The sequence below is a fragment of the Chamaea fasciata genome, unplaced genomic scaffold (genome assembly GCF_029207755.1).
Source record: "Chamaea fasciata isolate MVZ Bird 193981 ecotype frontalis unplaced genomic scaffold, bChaFas1.0.hap1 SCAF_42, whole genome shotgun sequence".
Lineage (NCBI taxonomy): Eukaryota > Metazoa > Chordata > Aves > Passeriformes > Sylviidae > Chamaea > Chamaea fasciata.
In genome coordinates, this window is record NW_027094127.1 from 1,168,825 (window position 1) to 1,192,009 (window position 23,185).

The window sequence follows — 23,185 nt, forward strand, 5'->3', positions numbered from 1 at the left end:
CACCATCCCCAGAGTGATCTAAATGTGTAGATGTGTTGTTTGGGGACACAGTTTAGTGATGGGCTTGTGAGCTCTGCATAAATGCACAGACTCTATGATGTTAGAGGTCTTGTCCGACATAAATGAGTCAGTAATTCTACAATTCTGAGATGCTTGCTGGTTTTCTCTGTTTTGGATGCAGGTGTGTATGAACAGCACAGTGGGTGTTTGAAACCTCCCATGGTAAAATTTGACATCCTCTGTTGGGCACAATCCACTTTAACTTGTGCCTAAGATAATTTCAGGTGCCAGCACTGAAACTAGCAAGGCAAATGTAGACATTATTTCCTATGTTCCTGTGTATAAATTTCCAGAAGAAAATCAGAGATTTTATTATCATTCATAATTACAATACAAGCAAACTCTAAATGTCAGTCAGAGCAACTGAAAAGCAGGACTTATGTGCTGAATCACTTTTGTGCTGTGAAGCTGGGAAGACATAATGCTCAGAGCTGAGAAACATAGTAAATTAAAAGAAGAAAGAAGAGATTTCAATAAAACACGATGTACTCATAATTTGAGGGACAATAGGACATCTTAGAATGACATTTACTGCTGTTTCCATAAAGTGGGAAAGCCGGGACCGGGGGGGGGGGGGGGGGGGGGGGGACGGGACGACGGCTGGTGTGCGCGGGGAGGAAGCAGCTCTGGACTCTCAGTGATTGCAAAAGCCCACACTGTAAAAAGACCCTATTTTGGTTAACATGTTGTCCATCTTTAATGGTAATAGCTTTAATGTAACAGCTGGTTTTGATGTAATTTCTTTTCCCAGACTTCCCCCCAGACTGCTCCCTGGGTACAGGCAGGGAGGCCAGAGATCTAAAGCCAGGAGCTAAAGGATTTTTCATCATTTAACAGGCCACTTGTTGCTATGTACTCTGCAAGCTGGACAGTGCAGCCTAGCAGGACAGTGGGATCTGTTTTAATATTACATGCTTCCAAAAGTGCGACTGGGTCTGCAGAAGCAACCTGGGCATCATCATTTTGTACCTGGGGGTTGTGGGATGCAGCAAAATATCCTCAAGTAGCATGGTGATAATGGTTGTCTATGCGTGCACTCGATGTTCTGACATAAACCTTCAAAACACAGTGAGGGATGGAAATGACCTAAGCAGGTAAGAAAGCAAACCTGCTGCTCTGGGTCATAATAGCTGTGCCTCAAATTACACTCTTAATTACATGAGTGTAATTGGAAGAGAATTGTTCACAATTCCTGCAAATTCCAGTCCTTTTCCACTGCTCCTGTTACACAGTCACACAAGGGTTTCTTTCCAGAATCTATGAAAAAATTAGTATAAATTGTCTGCAATCAGGACACAATGAGATACTGTCTGTAAGAACCACATGAACACGGGAAGGCTGATTTACTAGGAGTCTGAGAAAACATTGCTGACTGAGAAAATATGGGGGCTGGGTGACTTTTCCCCCTCAAAAATGGAAAAATGTCTCCTGCAACTGAAGCCAAAAATGTCAAGCTCTAGAAGTGTGATTATTTATTAAGGGAATTCTTGCCAAGAAGATCTCTTCTTTGAGGAGGATTGTATTCAGCAAATAAAACCCAGAAATATTCATATTGGTCAATTCTTTGTGCCAATAATGTTTTTACGTATCAGAACAGCTATTTGGCGTTGGTTCTAGTCCTATTAACTTTGATTCTTGACATGCACAAGGCAAAAGAGGTTAATGTTTTGCCTTTATATTATGCTCAATGATCATGTATGTCAAGCCAAACAGAAAAGGAGCACTCAGGTAACTTGAAAGATAGCTAGTAAATCAATCAAAATTTGCTGTTTTCCTTGCTCCTTTGTTGTCAGTATTGTGGACACTGTAAGATCGTGAGACACAAAGGTAAGCGCTTTCTAGAATCTCATTTTTGTCTAAGGACCTTAATAAATCAAAAAACTACTGAAACTATCGGGAAGGGCAATTTGAGTATTCTCTCTGCCTTGAGAAAATGATGAAACCGCTTTTTTGAAACTGAAACCTCTGATTGTTTAGCCTTGTCCCAAATTCAGTTGTGCAATCGCACATTCTGGATTGGAACTCCTTCCCTAGGTCCTGCTGTGTGTGCCAGAAACTCAGGGGATGTGGAGTAGATACTCCTTGATGAAGGGTTGCTGTATTTTCATGTACTGTATTTTCTTTTTCTGAAAGAGAGGGAAGAGCTAATGGAGGTAAAACTGAACCGGTTGAGTTCACTAGGTGGTGTTCTGTCACTGTATCCCATGCATAGGATGTTTCTCCTTGTTTTTTTAAGGATGAAAAATGTAGAGAAGTCCTTTACACTCCTTTGGAGAGGACATCCATGGTACTTCACATCTGCTCAGCCTAGCTCTTACAGAGGCTCACAGGTAAGATTGGATCACAGCCAAGGAGGTTTCAGGAGTCTCTGGGATGTGTCTTCAAAGCACTGACCTCATCTGCATGAGTGGCACCTGCCTGTGACATGCTTCCCCAGCTTGAAACCCAGTAGTGTTATAAGTTGTGCTATATTCTATCTGTTTGTAGGGAACTAGTGCCATAAACATAAATTCTGTGCTCTACTAACCATATATTCTCTGAATAAAATGAAGTTTTAATTGTAACTACAATTTACTGCTGCCATTGCCAAGGATTCCTTAGAGTGTCCATTTGTCCCCTTTCTGTTGGATAGCACTTGTGACCTCAGGAATCTTCTCTGTGTATTTTTTAGGGAGAGGGTAAGCCTAGTGGGAGTTCACCATTAGAAATGAGGCTGTCTCTAAATATTCTGCCAATTCTCTATGCTTTGCATATATAAAGGTAGTAAAGAAAGGAAAATAAAATTAGTCAAAACAGACAACCCAGAATATGAAACCTGTTTCCACATTCTTTACATAAGAAAATGTGCCTTTATTGCTTTCCATATGAAGATATAGATGTACTTCCATTTGGAAGACAGCTTTTGAAAGCTTTGCAGAACTCAGCTGCAAAATATAGACTTTGAAATGAAAGTTGGTATAAAGCAACTGATTCTTTTATATATTGCATACTTCATGTATATAATGCTGTACATATTATAAGCATGCTAGTGGGGCATTCTATTTTCAGCACACTCAACTCTGACTTTGTTGCTCAAACAGCTAGTGGTTAATAATACAGATTTTTGAGGGTTTGTATGTCACCAGATTGTTTCTGAAATTTGAAATGATCTAATGAAAAGATCTTCATTAACATATACTTTTGCCTATCATTTTGAAAACAGATCCATGCCCAAATCTAATATCTACAAGGCTTCTCTTTTATCTCCCTCCTCAAAAGTTCCATCATTCATTTAAAATAAAGTCATACCCTCCAATAGGAATTTTTTATTGTAGTTGATATTACACTCTGTATGAACTAATATACTATGGGATTAAAAAACACAAGGACTAATATGCAGGAAAATTTTTTTCTTCTACTTCTATGCAAGAAATAAATTTAGTTGAATTTTTGTTCTTCTGAAGTTCTTTTCTTTCAAGAGGAAAATAAGGAACATACATTCCACTATTTACACTCTCTTACATGTACTTTCCACATACAACTACCTTCTGAAAAAGTACATGTGAAGAGCTGCCCTTTTACTGAGTGAACTGAGGTCATCCGCTCTGCCTTTGTCTGCTATTGAATAAATCACATCTTTCTTTTATGCAATGATGTGGAAGCTGCATCCCTTGATTTTGAAGGTATTTGCCACTGATCCTTTCTAATTTATCCTGGAAGATTGCTGAGCAGTAGTTTTCTAAACTCTAGTTTTCACTGCTGAAAAGGGACAAGACAAGCTTTCCTAGAAGTTGGGGAGAATTCTGGCAAAATTCTCCTGGCAGTCCAAGCTTCCTTCCAGCACATCTTTGTTGAAATGAATGAACAGGTTTGGAGGACATGGAAGAGGAAAGAGGGGAGGAAAAGGGACATTTCACAGTTTTTTGTCTGTCACAATGATCAGTTCTGCCTACTGAGATGAATATCCAAAAACAGTGGACCATAAAATAAACATAATAGCTCAAAACCATTTACAATCACCAACCAATTGTCTATTACGCATCTCTTTCAGTTCATGAGATCTACCTCAGAGTGGGGGGCTATTTCTAAATTCTAGGTCATATTTAACCATCAATTTCAGTCCACCAATTTCAAAGGGATGGAAGTAATACAAGGTAAAAGTTAGGAAACTGAAAGGAACAGCGAGCTAAAAGTTAAGAAAAGTCCCTGCACCATGTATTAAAAAGATGCTGTGAAGACAAGGTGGGGAAACTCCCTAAAAATGTGTGATTGTATTTCTCAGTGCTATAATCCCAGTTTTGGGAAACTGTTTCATGCTGCATTACAAATTCCAAACATGTATTTTGATATTTGGAAATTTGTTTATTGTGCTGTTTTTTTTAAAAAGAGATTATTTTATTTTATTTTATTTTATTTTATTTTATTTTATTTTATTTTATTTTATTTTATTTTATTTTATTCTGTTTTTAAAGTGAAAGAATAATCTACCACCTCTGTTGAAAACTAATCAGAAAGGTGCTGGCTATAGACAACAAGCTTGATTCAAAAGAAAATATTCAAATGAATACTTTGAATATTTACAGACTGCTTTGAGTTTTATTACTCCAGTTGAAATGTAATCAAAGTATTTAGAATTAGTGGCTTCAAACATAAGTGTAAAATTGAGGAATTTTAAAGTTAAAACTAGAAAGTTACATATTCTGCAGTGCCTAGCACAGTCTGGGTGTGTCCTTATATGATTCAGAAAGATGTCATGTTCATGACTTGTACTAAATTGTCCTGCTCATGTGGTTTTAAACATGTTGAAGGGAGGGGTTACTATTTTTTGCTTACCAGCCTATCATTCCTCATGTGGTTTGTAAAGAAGTGCAGTCACTCTTGGAGCTAGTAATCCTGACTTTTGTTTGTGTTCCTCTCCCAGTCAAGACAACTGGCAGAGGGACTATTAAGGACAGCAGCCAGGCTGGGACATGTAAATTAGCTTCCTCCTGTTATCTCTGACACCCATTGGGTACAGGCTACACATCTGCCTACCATCAGCTTTAATTCAAGTTCATCATGCCCAGAGACAGCATCCTCCAGAATGAAGAAAAAACTGGCCTGCTGCCAGCACCCTTTGTTCCTTCCATCTGGGTAGAACAGGACTACCTAGGATTAGCCAACACTTAGGTTCTCTGAACTGATCAGTTCAGTCAAATTACTGTGCAAAGTAAATTGATCCTCCCAAACAAAAGGGTCTGCCAGTGGGGAGGTACCTGAGAAAGCAGCATGCCTGTGTAAACAGTTCTGTCCTTTGCCACAGTGTGGAGTGTGTCAGCACCATACGCTGCCACAATGTATTTATTAAGTGACAGATTAACTCAGCATTTGGGACCCTGTTTCCAGCTGTGAGGATGATTGATGGGCTGACTACTGCTTCAGTCTTGGAAGTTATTTCCTCCATTGAACAGAGCCAAGAAGACAGGAAATTGCCCCCTTTGGAAATGCTAATCTCACCACTCCTTCAAAGACCAACCATAGCAGTTTCTTCCAGGCAAAGTCTTAAAAGTGGTACATTACACATCAAATGCATACGAATTAGAAATTTCTTTTCAAGGCTCTATCAGTTATTAAGGGTCTTCCTTTCCATATATTCATCATGCCCCACTTCACCCCTTAATTACAGTACAGTACTTTCTACTAATTGTGAGAAAGTCCATGGTAGGCAGGATCTGCATTAACTTCTGCACCCTCTGAGATGTATTTCAGGGTCAGGTAGAAAGGAGGCAGATGGGCCCCAATTCTTAGGGACATGGCCTTCAAGGAACAAAGACATGTTCCTTTTGTTCCCACCGGCAATGTTTCTTAAGGGAATGCCCCATGAAAAGTACATTTCATTAGTGTATTGCTTTGGCAAATCTCATGTCCACAAGACCTTGCACCCACACTGGTAAGGGAGTCACGGTTTCCCTACTGCTGTTGAATAGGGTCTCACTACCAGCCATTTATCTCCTGGTAACTTCTAGTGGGAAGATATCAATAAATCTTAAAACGGACTCTCGGCCATGGATCAGAGAATTTGGCCTGTCCAAACTGCTCTATCTTGACTCAGACCACGATCATTTTTTTTTTACCTTGTCTGTTTCTTTACTTGTTGGGAAGTGAAATTCAGGTTTACCAAATTTCTGTAAAATGGTTTGTTCTACCTACCTTGATTTTTTTTTGCAACAGCTTCTAAAGCTCCTAACAAGTGACTACATTTTTATGAAACGAGGAACATTTTGGGATGCAGATAAAACCAATTTAAAGCTTCAGATACTTCCTTAATCACCCTTTTAATGCTTAAAAGATGAACGTGCCTATTTTGTTTTAACTTGAAGTAATAATTTCAGTGTATAGGAAATGATTTTGGTTTTTTTTTGGAGGGAAAAAGAACCTCTGGTTCTCTTTGTCTGTCCTGTGCAAAGAAGGTAGACCTTGTTTAAGTTAGGATAAAATATTCATTCAAAGATTTAATATTTTCCTTGGTTTTGTTGGAACTTAATTTCAATCAAGATTTTTCTGCCAGTACTAAGTGAAAAAGAATGAAACATCCTTATCTTTTAAAAGGAACATTAAAGGAAGCACCATCTCATTTCCCTTCATATTTCACTTTTTAAAATAATTACACCAGACATTAAAACCAAAGTTAAAACAGATGCTAGCGCATATGTGTGTTGTCTGCAAGCAAGTTCCAGGTTTGGATTTGCTAAAAATAAAACTTTAATGAGCAGATATACTTGCCAAATTTGTGGTCACTCTAAGAGATTACACTCCTTTGTACTTTAGAAATTCTCTGGTGTAAGACCAAGAACCCATTTCAGGACATCCTAGGAAAAACTTTCCACCTGGCATAACCTTCACCTTAAGATGCACCAGCAACACCATCAGATGAGACTCGCATGAACTCCAGAGACCACTCCAGTGATTTGGGCTGGCAGCCAATTTATTCTAACTTGTGCACCTGTCTACTAGAAAAAAAAGAATCCACACATCTTTCGTTTACACGCCCCTTCTAAAATGCCACATTGACAGGAATATTATCTACATTTTTATAGGTAAGATTAAATATTTGCATGTGACCTGTGGACATGGTGAGACCACAGCTAAACAGAGTCCTGCCTCATCCCAGCAGCAGTCTTGGTCCAAGCCTTTGCTCTCGGTGTTTGTAGCAAAAACTATACCTGTCTTGTAACAGCTCACCTTGATTGTGTCTGGGCAGTGGATGTTTTTACAGGACATCTACCTGCTGAAACATCCCTTGCTGGGATTTCTAGAATAAAAGAGTTTGATTTCTTCTAATTTATTGCACAGTCATGGAAATAATTGGGAAAGGTAATGGAATTATTTCCCATTCCTCTGAACAGTCTGCAGGGATTTTTTATCCAAACCAGATAATTGACTAAGTCAACATAGCATTAAACTTCTATTTTTAGCCCTCAAGTCCTTGTAAACATGATGTGGTGACAGGAGCAGTTTTTCCAGCTGTGTTAATAATAAAAAATAACAGCAAAAAACCCTCCCAACAAATCAACACAATCTAAGAACCCCCAAATTAATAAAAGGCATTTTGCTTGGCCTAGAGACTGAACAAAAATAGTCCCGCACTTGAGAAGCAGGTACATAAAGATAGCTTACAAATGAGGTGGAGAAATGAGGAGTTCCTTTAATGTATTTATATATATCTGCTGTCTTGGTTTGGGGAGACAGGCATCTGCCAGGTAATAAAAAGAAAACAACTGGAGTTTCCTTTGGAATGGAGAGTGTAAACTACACCCTCCACCCCTTTTTTCTTCTTTTTCAATTATAAATTTACAATCAGAGGCTCTTAGGCAAAGATTTGGGAAATAGGAATAGCAGTTCTTTACTAGAATGTATTACAAAGCAAACAAACACAAAAAACCCCTACCAAACAACTACAGCATTAGTAACAAACAAAAACAGTACTAAGAACCTTGAGGGCATTGTTTCACAAAACCCAGGGCAGTTTGGTTTCGGTGTTCCTGCAGGATCCTCAGAGCACCAAGCTGAAAGAGTGGAAAAGTCCCGGGCTGGTAGCTGGGATGGCAGGGTGTCCCGGCAGGCAGGGGCAGGATGTCCCGGCAGCGCAGGGGGTGCAGGGTCACACTGCAGCAAGACGAGCAGCGCCGAAGGAGCCGAAGGCGAGGCAAAGCCGGCCCAGCTCCCGCGGGTGGCAGAGAAAACTCTGGATTCAGGCCGAACGGGTGATAGTAGATTTCCAGGACTGGATCCCTTTGGCCACAGTGAAACTCTTCCAGCCAGCAACAGCCTTTCTCTCTCTCCCCGAACGCCGAACGCCGGAAAAAGAACAGCCCGCAGCTGCCTCAAGCTCTGTCTTTTACCTGCCTTATCTCCCTCTCCAACTTTGTCCACCTCTTTGTTTCAGTTAAGGACTCTCCAACTCTCCAACACTTGGTCTCCTTGGTAACTTCTGGAGAAAAAATTCTTTAGAGAAAGAAGGAACAAACCTAACTCCCAACATCTGCACATGTATGTACAAATACATGTTTACACATGTGTATCTCTAAATTTGAGTATGTGTGCATTTATTCCATCTATATCCACAAATATATCTATATAGAAATAATGTGATGACTTAACATCTTGCCTGTGAGAGGGGAATAAATGGCAGAGCACTTTTTTCGAGCACTGATGCTTGACAATGCTGCATTACTTTGAATTGGGAACTGACAGACCCACACATCCCTGCAAGTGTCAATGTTATAATGAAGAAACGTGATTATGTTATCTGTGTCAGGTAGAGGTTTGGCCAATCACTCAACGCTCATCTTCTTTCATCACATATTAGCTTTGTTGTGTTTTAGGTGCTTTATTTTCAGCGGCAACACCATGTTGATCAAACTACAACTCTCATTCCATTTAGTGAGGAATAGAACATCCTTCTGTTCTCAATTTAGGCATCTTAAAAGCATTCTTGAAATACAAAATCCTCTGTCAGCTGGGCTGAACAGCATGATAATAATGTTATTTTTCTTTCTAACACAAGATCAAAGCTTCAGACAAGGTGGCATATATCTTGGATATTCAGCCTCTAAAATTCAGGTCCGTTGAACCCAGAGATCGCTTGTTGCTGATTTTAGAGTGTAAATTTGCTTGTGAAGGAACCATCCAGTTCCATGGCAGTATTTAACCACTGTCCTAAGTTCATGTACCACTGAGTACTTTGCTAAAATGTGAGGGATTTTCCTCTGATGTACTGTCATTTGTTTTACTACAGAAAATGAGCATGAAGCCAAGGCTCTGCAAGATCTGCAGAGAAAGCAGAAATACCGAAGAATTGTCAATCCAGCTCTCTTCAGCCTAGCTTTTAAATTTACAGGGAGGAATTAATATTTGCCTTCTTTCCACTCCTTACATTGTAACTGTTCTGCATAAATCTAGGAGAGGCTCTAACCTCAAGTTATTAGCAGTCACTGGGCAATTTACTCCTGCTTTCCTTCTCCCCTTCCCCAGCTCCATAAAAACATTGTATTTCCCTCTTACAGTGCCAAAGTGCCTAACCAATGCATAAGAAGGCTCTAAGCGTGGATTTGGCCTCCAAAATACTGTGTTGGTCTGGCCTGGGAGGACATGAAATGCCTCAACATTCACTGCAAGAACTTCTGCTCATGACCAATTGTCCGATTAGATATTAATGTCTCCTCACAAACTGCAAGAACTGCGGTCATTGAGTTGCTGTCTTCCAGAAGGGCTGCAGGCAGATCTGAATCTGGATTCCTTCTCTCATCTAAGAATTTCTCATCACCAGAGATGACAGAAGAATCACCTGAACCCTCTGTCTGAAGACTCGATGAGTACAGGAGAAAATCTTTGAGCAGCCATTGAAAGTGAGAGCTGTTTTAAATCCCCAAATCAGCCAAGCAGAAATAAAAGGAATCATGACAGAAGAGCTGGCCATGTTTCCCATGGCAAGATTCTGAACTGATGGAATGTAAAACTTTTCACTTGAATTAGTGCAAGAGCACTTGAGGGCAATAGTCTGGAGAAAGAAAGCATTTTTCATTGGAGTAACAGAAGGGAGAAGGGGCACTTCTCACCATGCTAACTGGAAAAGCAAACTCACTGATTTTCCTCACTGAACTGGTCAAGAGCTTTCTTTCCTGCTTTAGTTAATTTAAACATGACACTTTTGTGGCTCCACTGCATTGCACACAGATGGAATGCTTTTGTTAAAGTGAAAAGAGAATTGTTTACTTGACAGCCTGATTAACCTCAGCTATCATGAAGAGACTGCTTACATTACGCTTAATGGAAGTTTCATTCCTTTTGTCCCTTCATCTTTTCCCTTTATCTGAGTTTTGTTAGAGTCTTAATACTCCTGTCATTTACAGGAATGTCCTGGGCACAGAAAAGCTGCCTCAGAAAAATAGCACATCACCTTTTCTTCCCTGCTGTGCAGCCCCCTATGAAAGCTCCTGGGACTCTTCAGGGGGTGCCTTAAAAATAGGAGAAAAAAGCAGGATGTGGACAGGAGGGAATGACAGAAGCCTGCATACATGTTAAGTGCTATTTATTAAAGTGAATCCCCAGTGAACACAGCCCCTATATACATGAAAGCACAGAGGATTAATGACAATCGCCTCAGCAATGATAGAAGCAACAAGTGGCCTTCCTCCACTGGCCTTGATATTACCTGTCAGACTCAGTGCAGCACACACACACACATACACTCACCGTATACGAAGCAGCCTTGCCCTGGACCTTGTGACTGAGGTGTGTGGGTGCAAATTATGTTGAACCTTGGATTTCATTATCCACAGGGCAAAGTGATAAGTCACAGAATCGCAGAATCCCTAGGTCAGAAGAGATTTTCGAGATCATTGAGTCCAACCCAGCCTTAACACCTCGACTAAAGCAAGGCACCAAGTGCCACACCCAGTCTTTCTTTAAACACATCCAGGCATGGTGACTCCACCATCCTGAGCAGACCATACCAATACTTTATCACCCTTTGTGTAAAAAGCTTTATTATAATATCCAGCCTATATTTCCCTTGGCACAGCTTGAGACTGTGTCCTTTTATGCTGCCTGTCAGTTGCTGCCTGTGTGTCAAGCCCCTGCATGTGCTTTCTTACTCTCAAGATGAGAGAAACTGAATTGGGGTAGGAAAAGGAGGCTGAGCTCCAGAAACGCTGCCCTGTGAGCTTGTCCATCTTTCTGCTGGTCATCACTTCAATGGATGGGCTGATGCACTCATCAAGAGCATTTCATGTGACCTGGCTGCAGGAGCAGGCTAAAAGTTGCTTTTACCACACTGTTGAAATAGACAATTTTGCACGTGGAGGTTAACAGCCCTTGGATGTTTTGGCCATGTTTATCCAAATGCCTGCTCATTAATTAATTCAGTGGGAAGATCTACAGTGAGCTATTGCCAGGTCTTCCATGGCCTCAGAAAAACGCTTCATGAAAAGCACCTCAGTAAAGGGCACCCTCTCTTTCTGTTGGAAGGTGTGCAGTTGTCTAGGAAATTGCTGTGATATATTGGTATTCATGCCCCCAAAAACGTGAGAGTCCTATTTTCATGCCTGTTCCTCTGCTGCATTTTTCCCTTTTCCCACTGAGTTTGTTTCAGCACTGTCTTGGGCACCAGCAGGTGCAAGAGCAGTTCACACCCTGAACATGAAACCTCCCGTCTCCTGCTACCCTTCCTTTGACAGCTGAGCAGGAAAGAGTGGTTACCCACAGATGGGAAATGAAGGTGTGTTGCCATCTCCCCCATCCTCTGAGATGGCAAGACATGGAAAGATGACCCATCCTAAGCTTTTGTGAGAACTTTGAGTTCCCCTTATGAGACACTGTACAGACACATGTTTCAGAACTAATGTAGAAACAATTTAAGCTAAAAGACCTAGGCAACTTCTGGAGAAATCTGGCATGAAAAGATTTTGACAATTTATTCTACCTTTGTGCTTTCTTTTGTTTTCAGCCCAAAGTTAAAGACATTACGAACAATTTCCCCTCACAGAATAGCTGAACATTTCCAGTTTCCTGTGACCCATCCCTTCTCTCATCACTATACCAATAAATGCCCCCACCGTTTGATTAGGTGTTTCCAGCCCTATGCTACCAGAAGTAGTGAGATTGAGAATAACTGGAGACTTTGAATTAAAAGATTAGTGGAAACAAATTGTAATGAAAGACATCAACAGAATTTTGAACCTTGATTTCATTTTACACATGGGAACTGGAATTGCTTTAGTGGAGGAAAGTATAATTTTTTTGGAGAGTTAAGACTTAGCAGTCCCCAGAGCAGGACAATAGGGGGCCACTGTGCCAAAGTGTCAGTCCAGCTCTTTAGGCCTGAAGACAGGAAAAAAATTTTTAAAAATTCACAGTGGAAACACAGACAAGCTTTTTTCATCTGTCTGTATAGAAGAAAGAATTACTACTTCAATTTCTATCTGAAACTTCAGGAACAGGCTTAATGGGACTCTGCACCAGAACTTGTCTCTCTGAAGAGGAATTTGCTGCCTCCAGGGTCAGGAATGCGGGAGAGGGTGGAGGAGTGTTCTGTAGTTGTCCTTGTGGACTTTCAAGGGTGAATCCAGGCTAGGAAGAGCATTAATTCGAAAGAAAAGTAATGGAAAAGTAGATACAAAAATGAAGATAGATTTGCCTCTGAATCCTAATGTCTTTATCCTTGGGGATTTTGATTCCATTACAAATATTAGCAAAGATCAAGGGCATATTATTTCAGGGCAAGTCTGATTAGAAAGAAGTTAATTCAACAAAAGTGGAAATCAGCTAAAGAATTTAAAATTGATGTGAGAAATGCAATGGAATTTTCAGATCCTTTAGGAATCTTCTCACACTTGACTTGTTCCTTCAAGGAACCTCTTGTACCTTTTAAACCCAAACCAACTCTCTCCTCTTATCCTCCTGGATCCTCCTAGGCCTTTCCTCTGCACATTTTGCCTTTGATACTCTTTCAGAATATCTTCTCCCCTTCCTACCATGCTTTTTTGGAGGCACAAAATGCTGCCTATTATCTATCCAGACCACCAAGAAAAGATGGAGAGCATTCTTCCCATTGCTTATTTTAGCGTCCCCTTCTGCCTTTCACGTTGTCTATTTTTACTGCCTCTGCCAGTAGGGAAGACTCGGACAGATGGCAAGTACTGGATTTTTAATGAGGAATGGATGTGTATGGCAAACCAAACCTCACCTCAGAGTCAGAGTGGCATCCAAGGAGATGTTCTTAAGAAAATCCTCATCAATGAAAATTAAAGGAGGATGGTTTACCCATTTTCTAAAATTAAGGTGGTTTTTTACATCTATTCTTCATTGGCTGTTGAACTGATGCATCTCAAGTGAGAAAAGAAACAAAAAAGACAATTTGGCCATGCAGATGGAGTCGACAATGGGAAAGAGAGACATGAGATGAGACTAGTTTCAAATTTCTTTCTTACCTACTTGTCCAAAGAGACAAAGCTCATGTTTTCACAGGTTAAGAGGCATGCCTGCACCTGTGCATCTGTGTATCTTCCTTCCTAATATTCTTTCAGTGACATTGCAGACTGCATTGTCTGAAGCTATTATATTTCTAGAAGGTTTATGAAAAAGCCTTCTGAAGTTCTACTAAGTCAAGTACAAAGTCAGGCACTTGAGCCAAGGCAATCCGAAGCACAAATTACAGGCTGTGAGGAGACTAGATTAAGAGCAGCCCAAGAAGAAGGACTTAGGAGTGTTGGTGGATGAGAAGCCCAACATGTGAGCTCCCAGATTAGAAAGCCTCTGTCGCTGGCGGCAGCCAAAGAAATGGGACCAAAGCAGGTTGAGGGAAGGCATTCTGTCCTTCTACTACCCTCGCATGAAACCCCACTGGGTCCGTTTCTGGGCCCTTCAGAATAAGAAGGACATCACCTTGTTGGATCACGTCCAGAGCAGGTCATAGGGCTTGGAGCAGCTCTCCTGTGAGGAACGGTTGTCAGGCGTTGTTCCGAATGGAGAAGAGAAGGCTCTGGAAAGATCTCAGAGTACCTTCCAGCAACTAAAAGTGCTATAAGAGAACTGGAGAGGGACTTTTGATGAAGGCCTGGAGTGATAGGATAAGGAAGAATGTTTTCAAACTGAAAGAGGCCAGGGCATTATTAGATGTTTGAAAGAAATTCCTCTCTGTGAAGGTGGTGAAGCACCGGCACAGGTTGCTCAGAAAAGCTGTGGATGCCCCATCCTGGAAGTGTTCAAGGCCAACTTGCATGAGGCTTTAGGGAATCCGGTCTAGTGGAAAGGGTCCCTGCCCATGGCATGTGGGTCACACGGGGAGATCTTTAGGGTGTCTTCCAACTCAGACTGTCCAATGATCCCGTGAAGCAAAATCTTACTATCTGCTTGCCTTGCTTTGACTCCGTTCCTAACTGGCCTCTGCTGAACCCCACTGGCCCCTTTGTCTAACTATGCACAGCAGCTTTTGCTGTCATGGTAAACAGATGGTTTGATGAGCAAGGTCCTGCAATCATATCTAGCAGAGCAGACTGCACACACTCTTCCTCCTCTTCCTCTGTAGTTAAAATCAAGAATATAAAGGCCATTTGTTGTTGCTCTGAATAAAAAGCTCCATAATACTGAAACCATTTAGAGGTTATTTTGGGTACACAAAGATTTTACCATTACGTTAAGAGTTTCTCTAATTGTGTTAGAAACAATATGAAGTTCCAATTGAAATATGAAATGATATCTGCTGTATAAAAACTGAAAGGAGTTACATCACAAGTCATGAGTTAGAAATCGAGCTGGTTGCAGAAATTTACAAACTCTAAAGGTACAACATGTGTAGAATGGAGGGCCCAAACCACCTTTCTGTCTACTGCCTGGAATTGGTTAATCAAAAAAGTTAATGTGAAACAAAGACATTTTCAAGAAAAGCTTGTAAGCTACAAGCAAAAAACAATTGCAAATCATATATTTAATTTAATCTTGACATTTGCAGTTAAGAGTGAATGACTTATTATGTGGTGATGGTTATGTGGTAATGCTCCTCACTCACTGAAAGCTGTATCTCCATCTCCTCCTTGCTGTTTTTGTAATGTCTTTTGAAACCTCTCTGGAAATCCTCCACCATCTTCCACACGAAGGTGAGGAGGGCATCGTTGTAGGGGTTCTTGGCAATCTGCAGGTTCCAGAACACCAGGCTGCTCAAGTTGTTGGTGTATAGCTTCATCAGGACCCCTGTGGTGAGGAACTTCCGCAGATTCAAGCCGTTCTCCAGGAAGAGCCAGACAAATTTGGGCCTGTCTTTCACCAGGGCTGTGAACATCACATCCTGAAGGTCAGCAGCCTAGGAAGAACTGGAAAAGCAAATGTGAGGGATCACATGTGAGACATGTAAATTTCATCTATGGCCTGATACACAATCACTGTCACACTTTCATCAGAATCAGGCCGGGGGCTTTTTCTGTGCACAATTGCCTTGGCTAGATGGCCCAGAGCATTTCTGGCATGGGCAGATCACCTTTCTAACCAGTGATGATAGAATGGATGGATCATCAGCGAATGATGGAGCTGGCTCTATGGATTATCCTGACTGAATGAGTTGGAAAGGACCCACAAGGATCATGGAGTCCAGCCCCCGGCCCTGCACAGACACCCCAACAATGCCACCCTGTGCATCCCTGAGAGTGTTTCTCAAATGCTCCTTGAGCTGTGGCAGCCTTGGGGCTGTGCCCATTCCCTGGGGAGCCTGGGCAGCACCCTGTACCCTCTGGGAGAAGAACCTTTCCCTGGTCTCCAGCCTGAGCCTCCCCTGGCACAGCTCCAGCCATTCCCTGGGGTCCTGTCCCTGTAACAGCAGAGATGGGAGCTGCCCCTTGTGAGGAAGCAGCAGCTGCCAAGGAGGTCTGACCTCCTCTTCTCCAGGCTGAACAGAATGTGACGGTCAGTGCGGAAGCAATAGACACTCTCTTGACACAGAGGCCCAGGTGCTGAGACAGTGGCTCCTGCTGGGATGTGTCCCTCCCCACAGCTCCCAGCACTCCCTCAGAAGGGGGCTGCACCTGCCAGTTTCGGTCATTGGTGAAGATCTCGTCGCTGGCCAGGTCCAGCTGGTTCCACTCCAGCAGCAGTTTCAGCTGCCCGTTCCAGTTCTCCCTGTCGTGCTCCTTGGTGCTGAAAGCTGCAGGCGAGGAACAATCTCTGGGTAACAACCAGGCACATTTATCATTGCTGCTTCTCACACTGCCAGGACAAGACTTCTTCCAAGTGGCTTTTTCCCCAGACTCATGCACATCTTCCTGACTGGGGGCTGGAGGCTGCTGGAGGCTCAGGGATGTATTTATGGTCCAGGAGCACTTCCTAACCAAGATCAGCACAAGGCTTTCTTCAGGCTGCTCAGAGTCCTGCACCCTCTACACCAGGGAGATTCTGCAGGATTCCCAAGTGGGGCCCGACCAGCATCCTCAAGACTCTCCAAAATGCCTTCCCAGTTACCTGGTTTGGATCTTTCCCACGCTCAGAGATCCCATACTGCTGTTGTAGCCTGCCCACACCCCTTCAGCAGAAGAAGACAGGCTCCAAATTGAGGCAGGAGCTTAGCTCTAGGGAGATGGCACTGCTCTAAGGAAACCTCCTCTAGGGAATAAATAGCCATCCGATTTCCATTTATTATTAAATTCCCAAACAAACCCAGAAAAACAATTATTTGCCTTGGTACAGAGCAAAGGAAATGGCATTGCCCACAATTGCATCTCCAGCTTCTATTCTGATCACTGTCAGTAAATGAAGGCTTTCAAGGACGTCTTTGATCTACAAAAAAAGAGAAAAATTCCCTTTCAAAGCTTTCAAGGCTGTTTAGTAGCAGATCTTCTAGATCCTTTAACAAAGAAATTTACCACCGCATCGTAGCAAAGCTGCTTCTCATCAGTCCTGGGTTTTAACAAATTTAAACAAGCCTAAATGGAAGTAGATAATGAGTTGGATTTTAAAGTCACCAAAGGACAACATTAATTATCCTCTGAACATACAGCAAAGAAATGTGATTCCCCGATGCAGATCATCTTTAACACCAAGATATCATCTCAGTAATTAGAAGCAGCAAGAAATTTCCATTAATGTCATCCTCTGAGTATCACTTTGCAAAGCAGAAGACCACACAGAGGCAAAACAAAGGCCTTGCTTTGGTTTCAAACATTTTCCTAGGAAGGCATGAGAAGAACCTAATTCTTTTAAGGAATCAAAGCTCTCCAGGAATGAAAGTCCACTCAGTGCTACAAAAGTAGCCCAAACAAATGAGTAGATTGCAAAAGGGCTAATCCTCCCCCTGCTCCAGATATCAAAGTGGCCAAGAAAGTAGAGCTCTCCCCTCTTCTTCTCTGCAGGAGAAGCAGGATGACTAAGAGAAAAAGTCCCAGCTATTCCTTCAGTCCTCCATCACCAAAGCTGTGCCATAGCACAGGTGCTGCCTTCAAAGTGACCCCAGTTCCAGCCTAGACCTCTCACCTTCCAGACAACTCCTTCCCCAACACGCCCAGCAACAGCAACCCCAGCTCAACACCCTGCCAAGACCCGCAGCTGTCCCCATGCCTGCGCAGAGCTTTCCCACCCCCTGGTTCCCTGCACGTGCCGTGGCATGGCACTCAGGAGGATGTGCTCCAAGGCCTTCCCCGCTAGCAAGCTCAGGCTGCCAGGCCTATGGTTCCTGGATCATCCTTCCCACCCACCCTTCCCGTGCACGGCTGGTCCATTTGCGCTCAGCTCCGACTTGGCCGCTTCAGCAGGACTGCTGCTAAAGGATGGAGAGCAGCCTGGCAAGCTCCTTCTCCAGCTCCCTCTTTACTCTCGGGGCAGGTAGAACATGCCACAGGAAAGCAAGCAGTGCCAAAAGACTTGGGCCAGCATCAGGCACATTGAGGAATGAAACAAGGCCTTTGTTCGATGGAAGGAAGCACAAGCAATTGACAGACGTGAAGAGGACTTAGCACAGATATCCAGAAGTCCTTAGCACCAGTTAACATCAGAAAAACCTGGGAGCCTAACTTGACATGAGAGTGACTTGACAAAAAGCTTGAGACATAGCCTTTGGGAAGACCTAAGGGCGGCTACAGAATCAGCCCTGTGCAGGGAAGGCATGAGGAAGATGAGCTGCTTTGGTGCGCTGAGACTCCTCCTGGCCAGCAGGTGGACATTAACTTCAGGTCTAGGATTCTGACGCAATGTGTTTCCTTCTAAGCCCCTGCCTATGGAATCACCTCAGCAGTCTAAAGACGGAAGGGATTTTTTATAGAATTCCTACAGAAACCCACTGAAATTTGGACGTGGCGAAGAAGCCTTGTGCTGGGGTGCAGAGCCCTAACCTCCTGCCAATAAAAGAGCTCTTGGTGGACAATGCATTTGTCTGTTGATTTCATTGAATTCTAGAGACCTCTCAGGACTGCTCTATCCTGAGGGAAGGCCCTTGGCCTTGAGCTGTAGGCACCCGCGCAAGCTTCAGATCAGCTCCCTCAGCTTCCAGGACCTCTCTTGGCCGGCATCCTGACGGGGAGGCAGGACCGCTGCCAGGCACTGCTGGGACCCAGCAGGACAGGACCGGCTGTCTCGTGTCCACGTAGCACCCCCTGACACAGCCAGGGTCATCCCGAAAGCAGACAAGGCTCACGTGTCAGCGGAGAGGGGCAAGGAGCGCTGGGCTCCTCTCAGGGTGTCTCAGCTGGGCCTGCTCCACAAGACGCCCCCATTTGAAGGCCTGCTAATGCCCAGCTGCCAGAAATGCCTGCCTTGTTCTCTCCAAGATGCAGAGGAAGAGGCAGGGAGCAGGGCGCCTTGGGAGGCAAAGCTTCCAAGCCTTTTCTGAGGCCACGCACACACCAAGAGCAGCCAAGACTCTCCCTGCTGCCTGGCCCACACAGCCCAGCTCGGTGCTGGCCCTCTGGGCCGCAGCAGCCTCCAGCAAGCAAGAGGCAAATGCATATTGCCAAGAGTTGAAACACAGCAGACAGGTAAGACGTGAGACGTGTGTGCTGGAAGGCCTTTGAATTCACAGCTCTCCAAGACAGCTTTGGGGCTGGCAGCTGGACAGAGATGCTCCTGCTCACACCTGTGTCCAAAGGGGGGAACACACCCTGCTGCAGGTGCTTGCCTTGGTCTCTGCAGGTCCAGCTGGATTCCAAACCTGCTCTTCACAGCCTTCTCCCTTCCCTTGTCCATCTGCCAAGGGCAACGGGCCTCAAGGACTGAAAGAACCACAGAGAGCCAAACGGGGAAAGTTCTTCCTACATCACGGGGAGCTCCTAGGAAAACGCTTTCCTTCAGCAGCTAGCCCCTTTCCCCCAGAGGTCTTTCCCCGGACTGGAAGCTTGCCTGGTGTAAGAGACAGTCCGAAGATCCCTCATTTGCCTCACGACCATCGTCAAGGACAGAGACTGAAACCCCTAAAAGGGACTTTAAAATCTCAATACAGGAGTTCTGGCCTGGATGAGGCGGGATGTTGGCCAAGTGCTGCCTGCAGGTGTGTTCGCTGGAAAAATCCAGCACCCATATCGGAACATCAGAATCTGAGCAGAAACAATGGGCAAGTCACGGTGAAGTGACTGTGCCTGCTGGCACTGCAGCTGCTGACTTGTACTGGTTGACACTGTACCTGCTGACGACCAACTTGTTCTGGGTTCACTAAATGAACACACTACAATGATTTCCCCCACCTGTTTGGCCAACTGCCTGTCGCTTCGGAGAGGACTATAAAACCCTGGAGACCCCCGCTCACTTTTGAGATCTCCCCACTGGAGAAGACCGCGTCTATAGGCATCTTCAAAAGCCTCGAGGACTCGACCCTCCATGTTGGTAGCTATAATCCCCTTCCCCTCTTTTCTGTTTTTCTAACTATTCTCTTTTTCTCTCCCTACTATCGCATTTGCTGGCACTAAATAAAGGTGCATTTGTGATTGAGTAAACTGAGTTTGTCCCCCGCTGAGTCTTTCGTGCTCTGAGATCCCTAAAAGGAACCATCACGAACCCCGCTTGTGTGAGCGGATCGTGACACCTGGGGAATGCCAAGACAATCTTAAGTAACCCTGGCAAGGCTGAATTTCTTTCTGGTCCTTTCTGGACAGGCGCTCCAGCTCTAGCTGGCATTTCCCCCAGTGTGATTCCAGCTGGAGGTTGACACATGCAGCCCCAGGCCCTCTACAAACACAAGCTGCTCGCTGCCTCGACTCCTGCCTGCGCTCACAGCAGCAAACGCAGGTTCTTCCCGGCCAGAGACCAGAGCCCTGATCCTGCAGGACGCTCTCGCCAGCACCTTCCAGGACTCTCCGCTGTGCACGCAGCACTTTTCCTGCCCGCTCTCCACAGCCTTTGGAAGACAGAGCACAACCTGGCTGGCGCTGCCATCAGCACACTGCAAACACGGGCAGAGGAAGGAGAAGCAGGGGCTGCTTTGCGACCATGCCCAGGAGAGACTGGAAGGCTGCCCTCCCTCTGCTCTCACTCGCTTGGCTTTCTGGCAGCCTCTGAGGCAGGGGCTGCGATTCCTCAGCTCTGGGCACCAGAACCGCAGCCGGGATCCCGGCACTGCCTGACGGCGCTGGGGCCATTGGCTGGGTCACGCGTCCGAGTCTCGGCCACCGTGCTGCTGCTGCTCCTGCTTCACTTGCACTTAGGTACACCCCAAGCTCCCTGTTAAGGCCTGATGGTCTCTGCTTCTGCCATCTCCCCGACCCTGTGCAGGGATGGAGCACTGCTGTGCTTTCAGCAAGCTATTCTTGAAAGCTTCCAACATTCCAAGCTCCTTTGCCCTCTGTAGATGCTTGCCATGGAATCCCTCACAGCTGGCTTCAGAGCGTCCTCAGGTTGGCTCTCTCAAAATCCGGGAGCTTCAGGCTGCTCAGTAGGACCTTAAACTGCACAGTGTTGTGGAACTGGACCTTCAGCACAGGCACCTTTCCAGCCTGACGCGGCCTCGCTCCTCTGTGTCTCTGCACAAAAGACGGCGCGCAAGAGGACGGCAGCAGGGGCCTGTGTGTGCCAGGGCTCAGGTTTTTACGCCGCATCAGCTCCACAGAGACACAGGTGAAGTGAAGAAGCCAAAGTGTTTATTAATTCAAGGCGAAGCAAAGGGATGAGCTGGGAGGGAATAAGGGGGGATGGGCAGGGTCTGAGGGCTGGAGGGAGGGAGCTAACTACAAAGAGGGAGAGGTGTGAAGCCAGGAGAATTGTGCTCCGCCTCAGCTGTGCGTGGAGCTCCAGTAGCACTGAGAGATGGTGTCCTCTTCAGTGTCTCCTGGTGTGTTCTTGGGACACCGGTTTGCTGGATTCAGAAGACGTCCCCAGTTGTTTAGCTTTCTGGGGAAAGCAGGCTTCATTTTGCAGGTTCAGAGCATGACGGGCTGTTGTCTTGCCTCTGGGTTTGAAGGGCTGCAAGAGAGAAGAATAGAGCCATGGTCAGAGGCTGGATCAGTGGGAATCCTAGGGGATCTTCCTGCCAGAACCATCCCACCCAGAAGCAAGCAGGAGACATTGGGATCAGCCCGAAGGTCCTTGCCACGAATCCCCCACGTGCCCCTGAAATCTCTGTGCGTTGTGCCCTCTCCAGCCCTCGTCCACACAAGGAGCAAAGGCCTCCAGAGCCAGGGATTGCAGCTGTCTGCCCGGGCAGTGCAGCTTCCCCCGCCAGAGCCGCTGACGGCCCGCTGCCCTCACTCACCCTGACTGAGAAGGTGAAGCTGTCCTGGCTGCCCCCTCAGAGAGCGTGTCACGGCCCCAGCGGCACGGCTCCCTGCCAGCGCCGCTGCCAGCCCTGTGGCCACACGGCCTCCTGCCCCGGCAGGGCTCAGCCCGGGCCCTTGCCGCCTGCTGCCGCCCCAGGGCACGGCTGCCAGAGGGCGGCAGCAGCCCCGAGGGCAGGCGGGGCTCCACGGCGCCGGGCCCGGATGCCGCTGCAGCCGCAGCAGCAGCAGCCGGGGCCGGGGCCGAGCTGCGGTGGGCCGGGGAGGGAGCCCGGGCTCGTGGCTCACCCATGAACCACATGGCTGCCTCTGGCAGGGACTCCTGTGGGTTCTCCAGGTAGGGCAGGGCCCGGCGCAGGTGCTCGGCCGCTCGGATCCTGTCGTCTGCCAGCTGGAGAGAGCGGCAGGAGGGAAGGGTTGGCGCGGGCTCAGCCCCTGGGCCGGGCTCTGGCCGTGCCCAGCCCCGGCCTCCCCTGCCCGCACGGCCCTGAGGCCCGGCCAGCAGCCGCTGGCGCCGGGCTCTGGAGGGGGCAGAGGGCCGGCTGCTGCCCGGGGAGCCGCGGTGCCGCCCCGTGCCCGCAGCCCCGCTGGGCCGGGACTCCACGGGCACCCGGCTCGGGGCCGCAGGAGCCTGGAGAAGAGCCCGCGGGGCCCAGGGAAGGCAGCGGCGTGTGGGGCGCAGGCTGGAGCCCCCGGGTGCAACACTGGGCAGGGGCCGCGGCTGCCAGCCCTGCGGCCACGGATCTTCTCCAGGCTGAGGCTGCCACTTCTCCAAGCCATCCTTACCTTACAGTCATCGATAGTCAACGGTTGTTCCTTTGTCAGTAGCTCCTGGAGATCCCTCCTCTTCAGGAACTTGGCCGCACAATGCAGGGTTTCCCGAGAGGTCTGGAGAGCAGCAGAGATGCAGAGATGGCACCACAGCCCAGGGCACAAGGACTCGCATCCCTGTGCCAAGGCCTGGAGGAGGACGCAGCCTCCTCCTCCTCCTGCAGCAGGGCAGGAGGCAGCTGAGCCCCCGTCCCAGGGATGCACAAAACCTCACATTTGCCACACGCCAGTTCTCATCATGGCAGTAGATTAAAAGTAGGTACAGGCTCTTGTTGACAGTTGCCTTCAGGGGCTTTTTTCCCTCCTTCACTACCAACTCCATCACCTTACAGAAGAGGTCAATGGAGAGCAGTTGCATGTAGCTATTTTCCTAGGGGAAAGGAAAAAACCTAAGCATCAATTACTCCAGGTCCACCTAGGCAAAGGCCTGAAAATGCAGACAGCACAAGGTTTCTGGGCAGCACCCAATGCCTGTGGCTCGGGTTGCAGAACCTTACATTGTTAAAGAGCGCCAGGAGTGCCTCAGCCAGCTTTGGGGCGGTGGTGCTGGATACCAGGATGTTTTCACCCTCCAGCATATTAGTAAGCACACGAAGGGTCAG

At 46.0% G+C, this 23,185-nt stretch overlaps 2 protein-coding genes across 2 annotated transcripts in view; one reads left to right on the forward strand and one right to left on the reverse strand.

Moving 5' to 3' along the window:
• LOC136303899 (serine/threonine-protein kinase PAK 3-like) overlaps window positions 1-23,185 on the forward strand; it is a 124,809-nt gene that overhangs the window by 74,616 nt on the left and 27,008 nt on the right. The gene's annotated exons all lie outside the window — the stretch shown is intronic.
• Window positions 15,047-22,549, reverse strand: LOC136303883 (transient receptor potential cation channel subfamily M member 8-like). Its single transcript, XM_066207582.1, has 3 exons — window positions 22,539-22,549; window positions 16,092-16,230; window positions 15,047-15,376 (listed from the first exon to the last, which is right to left on the reverse strand). Exons 1-3 carry the CDS (start codon window positions 22,547-22,549, stop codon window positions 15,047-15,049), a joined length of 480 nt encoding a protein of 159 aa, XP_066063679.1.

Excerpts from the sequence above, each read along its gene's own strand:
- LOC136303883 (XM_066207582.1), bottom strand. Across the intron at positions 15,377-16,091 it reads CCAATGACCGAAACTGGCAG|GCTGCTGACCTTCAGGATGT; the intron begins GTGCAGCCCCCT and ends AGTTCTTCCTAG.